The following is a 13,143-nucleotide window of genomic DNA, read 5'->3' on the forward strand; positions in this document are numbered from 1 at the left end:
GTAAATGTCACAAACCTTTATGAAGTGTATAAAACATTAAAATCTTCCTAATTACAACGTTATATAAATTATATAGGAATTTGGGTAATTTTTTAGATATTTTGGACAAAGAATTTGATGTGTCGTAAATGTCACAAACTTGTATAATATGTATGAAACATCAAAATCTTCCTAATTACAACTTTATATTAATCGAGTTGGAATTTTGGCAATTTTTAAACAATTTTGGACCAAAAATTTGATATGTCGTAAATGTCACAAACTTGTAGAAAATGTCAAAAACTACCAAATTGTTATTTTATATTATTCAGAAAGGGATTGTAGGTATATGTTTGAATAATACAACAATTTTGGGTAATTTAAAATTTTTTGGGCCAAAAATTTGATATTTCGTAAGTGTCACAAAACTGTATAATATGTAGAAAATTGAAAAATTTACAAAATTTAATTTTTATTTAAAATTTATTGTATTGTAGGAATTTTTTTTACATTTTCGACCAAAAATTTATAATGTCGTAAATGTCAAAAACTTGTAAAAAATGTATTAAATAGCTAAATGTTGTAAAATATTGAAGTTATGTAATTTTAATCGTATTGGGGATTTTTTTTCGGGAATTTTTATTTATTTTATAAAAATTTGAGTAAAAAATTACGAAATTTATAGAAGTTAAATATGGCTTCGATTGATTTTTTTTTTATGAAAATTTTTGCCCCATTTTCACACAGTGTTATTTTTTGGTTTCTTGTAAATTTCGGCATGTTTTTGCCCCCTTTCCAAATAACTTTTTTAATTCCACAACTTGAAATGAAAAATCAAAACTAATTTTTAAATATTTTTGTTTTTATTTAATTTTCCACTTAAACTTTCTATTCTATTGTATATTCTTTTTTATATTTATAATTTATCTTTTTCCCTATTTAAAAACAACAACAAAAAAACTTAACAAAGCCTTTAATAACTATTTTTAACTTTATTTATTTCTTTCCTAATTACAAAAAAATATATATCCCTTTTTTATATTTAAAAAAAATGACTTCTTTGACTCGTCCATTTTTTGCCTTAAACGGTGATGCCTATCTTTAAAAAAAAAACTTATTTGGATGACAAATAATAACAAAATAAAAAAAGAAAACTAATTTTTGGTTTCTTTCTAAAACAAAAAAAAAAAAAAAAATAAAACCTTTAAACAATTGATAAAACTTTTTCCATAAAACAACAACAAAACACATCTACTCACATACTTACTATCTATCACGTAACTCCTAAAACTACCTTAAACTCAAAATCAATTTCAAAACTTTACAATAAAGTAGTTACTTTCAAAACCAATACAAAACAGCTCAGCAAAAAGTAAATCATTTAAAAGCTTTTTTTAACTGCACCAAACAAGCTTTTTAGCAGTTCAACAATTCTAAACAAAAATAATACAAAACCAGCAGCTAGTTCCAATATTTCATATTGAAGATCACCTAAAAAACACAACAACAACAGCAAAAAAGCTACTACTTTTACAGCTACAACAACAAAGTAACAGCCTCATAAACCACCCTCTTAAAGAACAAAAACACCCACCCTCTACTACTACTCAAACAAAACAAAAGCTGGCCAAAAGCTTTTTTATCATCTCCCAATTCACTACTCAGTAAAAGCCTTATCCAAAAGCTTCATAATATTTTTTTAAGTTTTTAATTTCTTACTTTTTTTTGTGAACTCATTGCCATACCAAAAAAATCGTACCAATTTCAATATTATTTTTTTATAATTTTTAGAAATTAAAAAAGTTTTAGTTCCGTTAATTTTTATTATAATTTAAAATTTTAAATTAAATTGCCTTAAAATCTCCTGTTTTTTTAATAAAACAAATTAATGTTAGTTTAAAAAAATTCCAGTAGTTTGTCTTAGTTGCATGAATATCTTTTTAAGTAGCCATTTTTTTACTAAAATTAAAATTGATTTTTTTTTAAATAAAATTTGTTCTTTAAAAAATGCCAGTTTTGCCTTGAAAGCATGCCTTTGTCCAGCCCTTTTCCCCAATTTTTTTAAATAAAGATTTTTAAAATAAAAATTTTAAAAACAAAAAAATAAAAGCTAATAAATGTAAATTTTTTTTTAAACACTTAATTGATTAACAGCTTGTAGAGCTTTTGTAAAGCTTTATAGAAATAAAATGAGTCTAATATGAATTTAAAAACTAGAAACCTTATTTTTAGAAGAGTAAATATTAGATGCCATATATTTTTTAGGTTAAAAATTGAAATAAATTTCCTCAGAGATTAGAAAAAGGTCTCAAATGTTTCAAAATTAATGCCACCTTTAAAAATTCAAATAGTGAACGCCCCACCCCTAAATTCAATTTCGGGAATTATTTTCTCATTAAAAGCGAATTCCCTGAACTCTCATGAGAGCTTTATTCTATCTTTTATCTCTTCTCTCTGAATGAAGTTTCGATCAAACCTGAAGTTCAGTAATTGAATCCTAAACTGAATTGAACACAGATATTAAACAGAGTCGAAAGAAAACCTTATATCTAAGACGTCCTAGAGGAGTAGCCTCTGTCCGATGCTGATATAAATTCTCTCTGTCTCTCTCTCTCTTTTCAGAGAGAAATCTCATAGTTCATATTCTTATCTCTTATTTTTCCCACAGTCAAACAATCTTTATCTCTGAAGGTCTAATCTTAGAATTTCATTTTGAAATTATTTGTTTTTAGCAATTTATCTGATGAAGATAATATCTGAGATAATTCCCTAGAATATTATATTCGAAATTCGCCACTTAGAATAGTTTATCTGAATTTATCTTGGGTACATAGTATTTGTATTTTATTGAGAATCTGTAGTTAATCGTTTGTCAATAATCTCATAGATAATTTTACGTGTTAGATAATTATATTTACAACTAGATAAATCCTTATTTAAATATTTGAGAGCAATTATCTGCAACCAAATAAATTTTTTTTATGAGATAATGAGCATTATCTATGAGATAATGAGCATTATCTATAAGATAATGAACATTATCTAAGATAATAAAAATTATCTATGAGATAATTAATATTATCTATGAGATAATGAACATTATCTATAAGATAATGGACACTATCTATGAGATAATGAACATTATCTATGAGATAATGCACATTATCTATGAGATAATGAATATTATCTATGAGATAATGAAGATTATCCATGAGATAACGAGCATAATCTAATAGATAATGAAGATTATTTATGAAAAATAATAAACATTATCTATGAGATAATGTATATTATTTGATACATAATTAATATTATCTATGAGATAATGAACTTTATCTATGCGATAATACATTATCAAATAGATAACGAACATTATCTATGCGATAATACATTATCTAATAGATAATATTCATTATCTAATAGATAATATACATTATCTGATAGATAATATAAATTATCTAATAGATAATATTCATTATCTAATAGATAATATTCATTATCTATTAACGAATATTATCTATGAGAACATTAGCTATGAGATAATGATCACTTATGGCCATTATCTTTGAGGTAATGATCATATATGACCATTATCTTTGAGATAATGGTCATGTATGGACATTATCTTTGCGATAATAATCACTTATGGCGTTTATTTTTTTAATATAATGATCGCTTATGGCCGTTATCTTTGAGATGATTATCACTTATGGTCATTATTTTTGAGGTAATGATAATTTATAGTCATTATTTCACAGATAATGAACATTATCTTGCAGATAATGACAATTTGCTGAAAAAATTGCCATTATCTGACAGGTAATGATCATTTTTTCACAGATAATGGCCATTATCTCACAGATAATGTCCATTATCTCGCAGGTAATGGCCATTATCTTACAGATAATTGCCATTATCTCAGAGATAATGTCCACAAAGTCCATTATCTGACAGATAACGACCATTACCTCACAGATAATGACAAAAATCTCTCAGATAACGACCATTATCTCACAGATAATGACCATCATTTCTCAAAAAATGATCATTATCTTACAGATAATGACCATTATCTTACAGATAATGACCATTATCTCAAAGATAATACATTTATATCACAGATATTGACCATTATCTGTCAGATAAAGACCATTTTCTCACAGATAAGGACCATTATCTCACAGATAATGAATATTTTCTCCCAGATAATGACCATTAGCTCACAGATAATGAATATTTTCTCCCAGATAATGAATATTATCTCTCAGATAAAGATTATTATCTCCTTGATAATGATTTGACCATTATCCCACAGATAATGACCATTATCTCTTAGATAAATGACCATTATATCTTAGATAACAACAATTATCTCTCAGATAATGATTATTATCACTCAGATAATTGTCAATATGTCCCAGATAATCCTCTCCTTGAATATTTAAACGATATTTGTAGAACAAAATAGTCGATTTTGAAACCGTGGATTTATTCATTGAGATTTATTCTTCGATATTGAAAATAGAGATTAAATGTTTACATCATATTTGAAAATGTTTTAGAATATTTCAGTAAAGTTTCTGGAAAAAAGTTTCCTCTTAAACATTCTATTTTTTTCTTTAGAAAACATTTCGTAGATAGTTAACTCTCTCGCTCTCTCTGTATGTCCCTTCATTTCAAAATCTGTGTTAGAAAAAAACTATTTAGCCTTAGAATTGTTTGGGTGTTGAGTCTTAGTTTTGATTCTTAGTTAGAAAAATTTGTTTGTAAAAATGTCATGGCCCTCTTGACCATAAAAAAAGTAAAAACAAATGATGTGAAATGTGTTTTGCGTTCGAGTGTGTTCCCCAGAGAGAAAGGGACATCCTCTCTCTCTTTTAAGTAAATAATTGTAATTTCCGTCAATGTGTTTTGCCTCTCTCGCTCGCCCTCTCTCTCTCTCTTGTGTTCTTGTTAAATTAGTAAAAAATCGTAACAGAGATTAATTTAATTGATGTTTGCATTTGAAATTAAAAACCGAATTTTAAATTAGAAATTTGAAAAATTTCCGAAAAATCTAAAATCCCAATACCAAAAACTGGCAGAGTCAAAGTATGTCAAAATCAACTAATGCCCAATTTGTACGATTCAGTCTCCGTTTACTATTTTCCCACAGAGGACGATGACGAAGATGGTCCCACATTTAAGGATATTGCCCTCGAATATATCCTGAAAGGCATCGAAATCTTTTGTGTCTGGGACTGTTGTTGGGTGTGGTTAAAATTTCAGGAATGGGTATCGTTTATTGTCTTCGATCCGTTTGTGGAGCTCTTCATTACCCTGTGTATTGTGGTCAATACAATGTTTATGGCGATGGATCATCACGATATGAATCCGGAATTGGAGAAGGTGTTGAAGAGTGGTAATTATGTAAGTATGGGAGAGGAAGGGAGGGGAGTATAAAGAAGTACATGAATAATAATAATATATCTTCCTTTAGTTCTTCACCGCCACCTTTGCCATTGAGGCCAGCATGAAACTAATGGCCATGAGCCCGAAATACTATTTCCAAGAGGGCTGGAACATTTTCGATTTCATAATTGTGGCCTTGTCATTGCTGGAATTGGGCCTGGAGGGTGTCCAGGGCCTGTCGGTGTTAAGAAGTTTTCGTTTGGTAAGTCAATTGTATATCTTGAGCACTTATTTGCCGTTTCCCCCTCTAACTGTTTCTTGTAGGACCCTCACGAAGTCAAGGTTTCGAAAAAATATATAATTTTTTTCTACAAAAAAATCAGAATTTTTTTTAAATTTTTTAATTTTGAATTTAATTAAAAATGACACAACTTCCAGCTACGTGTTTTCAAATTGGCCAAATCATGGCCCACACTGAATTTACTGATCTCGATTATGGGTCGCACAGTGGGCGCCCTGGGCAATCTGACTTTCGTCTTGTGTATTATTATCTTCATATTTGCCGTCATGGGCATGCAATTGTTTGGCAAAAATTACACAGGTATTAGAGGACAAGCTATGCCATACAAAAATTACAAAAACAAAATATTACAACAACAACTTATAGCCACCAATTTTTCCTTAAATGCCTAACTCTTTTTTGAATTTACAAAAAACAAAAAACACATTTTTTTAAATTCAATACACTTTTTTATAAAATATTTTTTCTTAACAAAAAATAACAAAGCTTTTTGGCACGTAACTTTTTTTTAAATAAAATATTTTTTTTTAATTAAAAAAAAAAAAATAAAATTTAAATTAAAAAAAGTTATAAATTTTTAAAAAAAATTATTTTTTTTTTAAAAAAAATTAAAATAAAAAAAAATAATTAAAAAAAAAAATTATTAAAAAAAATTATTTTTTTTAATTTAAAAAAAAATTATTAATTTTTTAATTTAAAAAAATTATTAATTTTTTATTTAAAAAAATTATTAATTTTTTAATTTAAAAAAATTATTAATTTTTTAATTTTTTAAAAAAAAATTATTAATTTTTTAATTTAAAAAAATTATTAATTTTTTAATTTAAACAAATTATTAATTTTTTAATTTAAACAAATTATTTTAAAAAATTATTAATTTTTAAAAAAAATTATTAATTTTTTAATTTAAAAAAATTATTAATTTTTTAATTTAAAAAAATTATTAATTTTTTAATTTAAAAAAATTATTAATTTTTTAATTTAAAAAAAAAAATTTTTTATTTTAAAAAAATTAATTTTTTTATTTAAAAAAAATTATTATTTTTTTAATTTAAAAAAATTATTAATTTTTTAATTTAAAAAAATTATTAATTTTTTAATTTAAAAAAATTATTTTTTTTAATTTAAAAAAAATTTTTTTTAATTAAAAAAAATTATTAAAAATTTTTTTTTTAATTAAAAAAATTCAAAAACCGAAACCCAATATCGTAATCAAATCCTAGCTGGAAAAAAACAAAGCTTCAATTTTGTTCACTCTCCAAACTTTGTTTAGTTATATGTATGGAAGCTATGACAATTCTGATTTTTATCTCAGACCATAATATCAGATCTCCAAACCTTAGATAAATCCCAAAACAAAAAAATCAAACCAAAATTCTTGTATTACAAAAATTAATCAAATCTAATTTTTTTCCTATATATTTTTTATGTACAATTTTTTTCCTACGCTTTGCCCGGCTTTTATATAACCAAAAACAAAAAATACAACAACAACAATGCAAATTCAATTTTTTTTTTACAAAACCAATCGAACACCCACACCATTACATACTTCCCCCTCAACCGAAACAAAAAAATAATCATTACCAAAAAAAAAAAAAAAAATCAACCCGATGAACAGCTTCGTGTATTCAAATTGGCAAAATCATGGCCCACCCTGAATTTACTCATATCGATTATGGGCCGGACAATGGGTGCATTGGGTAATCTAACATTTGTACTTTGCATTATCATCTTCATCTTTGCCGTAATGGGAATGCAACTGTTCGGAAAGAATTATATTGGTAAGTATGATCGAAAATGGATACAAAACAAAAAAACAAATTGCATCGTAAACTAGGGAGGGGTGAGAAATAAAAAAATATGGATCAGATTTTCAAAAGGCATGAAGTCTAGAATTTTAATTTGAGAAAGAAAATCTGATCCATTGTCATAACTTAGTATCTTTTTTGTTAATTTATGTGTTGTGTTAATTGTCTTAGTTTTATTTAAATTACAAAAAAAGATAAAAATTTATCTATGCTAATTTATAGTTTCATCTCATCTAAGTTTTCAAATCATCCACAAACTCAAAATCAAGAAAAACAAAAACAAGACACAAAAAACAGATCAGGAAACACTATAAAGGAATGCTACATTAGTAAGACCCAAATTCTAATCTTTAGATAATTTTTATCTCAGATAATTTATCTATAGAATTTTTTTATTAAACAATAAAGTTTTTTTTTAATTTTATAAATATTTCCCAAAAATTCAACATTAGATAATAGATAATATATAGTCTAACATAATATATTTTGCAACATTTTATTATTTATTCATAAATCAACTTTATTCTACATACTTTGATAAACTGCAGATAATTTATCTACAACAGATAATTTTTTTCAAAATTTAACATAATTTTTTTATTAAATGATTTTTTAATATTTTTTAATATTTGCTGGATATTTCAACCATAGATAATTGTTAGATAATTTTTATCTCAGATAATTTTTCTATAGATAAATATATTTTATAAATAATATACATAGAAGCCAACTTAATATTACACATATAAATCAGATAAATTTTAATTTATTACAAAATATAAATTTGTTAATAATTCTAATATCGAGGTTTTTATTAAATAATATAATTTTTTGAAATATTTTATAATATTTGCCAGATATTTCAACAGATAATTGTTAGATAATGTTTGTCTCAGATAAATTATCTATAGATAAAATATTTATTAATATTTGATTTTTTAGACATATAAATCAATAAAGTTTTTAATGTCAATTTTAATCCTTCAGATAAATTATAGATAATTTATCTATAGCAGATAATTTTTATTTCAATATTATCATGTTTTATTAAAAAATATATATATTTTTCAATATTTTTTATTTTTTTATCAGATAATCCTTAGATAATTTTAGATAAATTTTTACTCAGATAAATGTCGGTACAAAAGATATGTGTCAATATTCGATCAATTATTGCAATAAAATTTAATAAATTATGGGAAACTCTAATTATACAGCCTTTAGATAAATTCCAGATAATGTATTTTTTATCTACCACAAATAAATTATTTCACATTCCGATATTAATATTTTTATCTTTTTTATATTTTTATTCCTAGCTTTTCTAAACCTAGATAATTATCTATAGAAAATTTTTTATCTCAGATAATTTTTATAGATAAGATATTTTTCAATATTTGATCAATTATAGACATATATATTTTAAAAATTATTATCTGACATGTCAGATAATATATCTATGATCATTTAAGTTGTAGATAATTTATCTTTTTTCAGATAATTTAAAGTTTTAGTTAATTTTTATGATATAAATTATCTGATATTTGAGATAATTTATCTGAGTTTCTAGATAATTTATCAAAAGTTTTAAAATATAAAAATGACAAAATTTAAATGAAAAAATATTTTATCTGAAGTTGTAGATAAATTATCTGAAGGTGTAGATAATCTATACGAAGTTGTAGATAATTTATCTGAAGTTTATGAATTTTTTAATGAACTATCATAACCCCTAGATAGACTCAGAAGGTATAGATAATGGCAAATTGAGGTAAAAAAATTATCTGGATGATTTATCTAATTTTTTTTAGTTTTAGAATTTTTTAATAATTATCTCAAATTTCCAAATGGCTCAGAAATTATAAATTATAGGCATTTTATACAAAAAATGAGTAACTGATTCTTGAGATAATTTATCTGAAGTTGTAGATAACTTATCTAAGGTTGTAAAAAATAAATAAAAAAATTAGTCTCAGAAGGTATAGATAGTGACAAATTTATTTGACAAAAAAAATCAGAAAATAAAGATAATTTTTTATGGCAAATTTAAATGATAAAAATTTCAATAGGTTACTAAATTTGAGATAATTTATCTGACATTTGTAATCAAAAACAAATTTATCTAGAAAGTTTTAAAATTTTATTAAAAAAAAAAAATATCTGATACATGAGATAACTTATCTGAAAGATTTATCTAATTTTTTTTTTAGTTTAAGAAATTTTAAATAAATTATGGCGAATTATAAATTACTCTCAAACTATGAATATTTACACAATCGAAAAAAAATTGTATCTGTTACTTCATATAATTTACCTGAGATTGTAGATAACTTATATGACATTTAAGAAATTAAAAAAAAATAATTATCTAAAATAAATTACTGTGAAATTTGGAATTTATATGAAAATTTTGTATCTTATACTTGAGATAAATTATGTGAATGTTAATTCATTTTAGATAATTTATTCCTTTTACAAAATTATCAAAAAAAAAATTTACCAAATAAAAAAAATTGGAATACAAATTTCAAACACTTACTCACACAACATACATACACACACACCCTCTCTCCAAGCAAAACCTACACATAAATATTACAAATCTTAGAGAACCCCTAGTTTAGAAAAAGTTTTGACTAATGTAAGTAGACAAAAAAAATAAGTTCTGAAAAACACCCACACACAATCACACACCTAACCAAAAAATACTCCCCAAGAAAAAAACTTTTTTCGTAACACTTTTTTTCAAATAAAACCACATGAATTTTTTTCCAAAAAAAACTAACTCAAATCATCTCTTTTTTCCCAACTCGCTAGAAATTTTTTGCTAAAATAGTTTGTGGCTTAAAAAAACAAAAAAAAGCTAGCAAAGCTTTCAATTTTTTTCTAACTAAAAGCTTTTAATAAATTTTTTAAATATTTTATTAAAATTATTTTCTTTTTTAATTTCCCCAAATTAATGCCTGGAATTCTTTGTATGTATGTGTTTCTCTTTGTGTGCGTGTGTGTAGACCACAAGGATCGTTTCAAGGACCACGAATTACCCCGCTGGAATTTCACCGATTTCATGCACAGCTTTATGATTGTGTTCCGTGTGCTGTGCGGCGAATGGATCGAGTCCATGTGGGACTGTATGTATGTGGGCGATGTCAGCTGTATACCCTTCTTCTTGGCCACGGTGGTTATCGGCAATCTTGTGGTAAGTTGACAAATTCCCTGAGGGAATTTTTGGAACGCCCAAAATAAAAAATTCGGAAATTTTACTAATCTCTTTTCTTCCCTTTTATTTTGGAACATATCTCATTTCCCACACTCTCTCTCTTTCTATTTCTCTCTCCCAAAAAAAAATCTATTTATCGACATATTTTTGCAGGTTCTTAATCTTTTCTTAGCTTTGCTTTTGTCAAATTTCGGTTCATCTAGTTTATCAGCACCGACTGCCGACAATGATACCAATAAAATAGCAGAGGCCTTCAATCGTATTGCTCGTTTTAAGAACTGGGTGAAACGTAATATTGCCGATTGTTTTAAATTAATACGTAATAAATTGACAAATCAAATAAGTGACCAACCATCAGGTGAGAGGATCAACCAGATCAGTTGGATTTGGAGCGAAGGTTTTTATCCACTTGTTTTTTACTACTACAACTACAACTACCAATAAGTACTACTCGTTACTACTTGATTGCTTCATTACAACTACTCTCTAGAGAATCAAATATATCTATCTATCCCTTCGAGACTCAGTACCTTCAATAACTTAGTATTCCAAACCAAAAAATTAAACTCAAAATCGTACTTGCCAATATTTTTGTACTTTAGTGTTAAAACCCCTCCAGGGGGGTTGCCGTATTTTTTTAACTGCTGTTATGCCCCAAAAAGCATTTTAGCCTTAGAAAGTAACGAAAATTAATTTTCAATCAATACCAAGTTGAATGCCAACAACAACACTAAAGTAGTTCCGAATTAAAAAAAACAGTAGCAATAATTTGTTGTAATTTTTGTATACTTGATGATTTATTTGTTGTTCCTCTTTGACCTTCACATTTTTTAAAAAATTCCCAAATTTCAATATCAATTTCAAACGAAAACAAAACAGTACCAACCCTAAGCATTATGACCGATGGAAAAATATACAAACAAAACTTCGTATGTATGAAAGTACAACAACAAAAAACGCCAACAACAAACACCCACAGAACTTAGGTAAAACAATTCCTTTGTAGGCTACACAATTTCCAGGAACTTTTGTTTAACAGTGCCAATGGGATTAGGGACTGAAAAGGGGGAAAACAAAAGAAAGTATTTTTCAACAAAGGCAAAAATATATATCTATAATTTTTATAGATAAATTATCTATCATTTTTTGTAAATAAATTATCAATATTTTTCTCTAGATAAATAAATTAATAAATTTATAGATAAATTATCTATTATTTTTTTAGATAAATTTCTATAATTTTTTATAAACAAAGTATCTGTAATTTTTATAGATAAATTATCTATAATTTTTTATAGATAAATTATCTATAATTTTTATAGGTAAACTATCTGTAATGTTTTTGTAGATAAATTATCTATAATTTTTTATAGATAAATTATCTATAATTTTTTATAGATAAATTATCTATAATTTTTATAGATAAATAATCCATAATTTTTAAAAAGATAATTTATTATAATTGTTATAGAGAAATTATCTATAATTTTTATAGATAAATTATCTATAATTTTTTATACATAAATTATATACAATTTTTTATAAATTAACTATAATTTTTTATAGATAAATTATCTATAACTTTTTATAGATAAATTATCTATAATTTTTTATAGATAAATTATCTATAATTTTTTATAGATAAATTATCTATAATTTTTAATAGATAAATTATCTGTAATAGATAAATTATCTATAATTTTTTATAGATAAATTATCTATAATTTTTATAGATAAATTATCTGTAATTTTTTGTAGATAAATTTTTAATTTTTTATAGATAAATTATCTATAATTTTTATAGATAAATTATCTATATTTTAATAGATAAATTATCTATAATTTTTATAAATAAATTATCTATAAATAATTTGTCCATAATTTTTACAAATAAATTGTCTATAATTTTTTAGATAAATTATCTATAATTTATTATAGATAAATTATCTTTAATTTATTATAGATAAATTATCTTTAATTTTTATAGATAAATTATCTATTTTTATTTTTTATAGATAAATAAATTATCTATAATTATTTATAGATAAATTATGTATATTTTTTTATAATTTATTATAGACAAATTATCTATAATTTATTGTAGATAAATTATCTATAATTTTTATAGGTAAGTTATCTATAATTATTTAAAGATCAATTATCTATAATTTTTTATAGATAAATTATCTATAATTTTTTATAGATAAATTATCAATAATTTTTATAGATAAATTATCTATAATTTTTCTTAAAATAAATTATAGATAATTTTTCTAGAAAATTATAATAATAACTTATACACATAATTTATCAAAAGATAAATTATCTATAATTTTTCTAAAGATAAATTATTGAAATCTACATATAAATTATTTAATTTTCTACAGATAAATTATTTAATTTATCTAAAGATATATTTTTTAATTTATCTACAGATAAGT

General features: G+C 23.9%; 1 protein-coding gene across 36 annotated transcripts in view; it reads left to right on the forward strand.

Annotated features, from left to right (window-relative positions):
- The window catches only part of LOC133327669 (sodium channel protein para), a 140,463-nt gene that overhangs the window by 71,226 nt on the left and 56,094 nt on the right, over nucleotides 1-13,143 (forward strand). For 21 of the 36 annotated variants that reach the window (XM_061536194.1, XM_061536193.1, XM_061536198.1 and 18 more), the window contains 5 exons: nucleotides 5,111-5,388; nucleotides 5,459-5,632; nucleotides 7,293-7,455; nucleotides 10,494-10,681; nucleotides 10,856-11,060. In XM_061536194.1, the coding sequence (XP_061392178.1) occupies nucleotides 5,111-5,388; nucleotides 5,459-5,632; nucleotides 7,293-7,455; nucleotides 10,494-10,681; nucleotides 10,856-11,060 (1,008 nt within the window). Of the gene's footprint in view, nucleotides 1-5,110; nucleotides 5,389-5,458; nucleotides 5,633-5,808; nucleotides 5,972-7,292; nucleotides 7,456-10,493; nucleotides 10,682-10,855; nucleotides 11,061-13,143 lie in introns of all 36 variants that reach the window. The other 15 variants (XM_061536195.1, XM_061536196.1, XM_061536201.1 and 12 more) reach the window with 2 other exon arrangements.

This window comes from Musca vetustissima, unplaced genomic scaffold (genome assembly GCF_032173495.1).
Source record: "Musca vetustissima isolate MV318-11 ecotype Yass unplaced genomic scaffold, APGP_CSIRO_Mvet_v1 utg16637, whole genome shotgun sequence".
Classification (NCBI taxonomy): Eukaryota; Metazoa; Arthropoda; class Insecta; order Diptera; family Muscidae; genus Musca; species Musca vetustissima.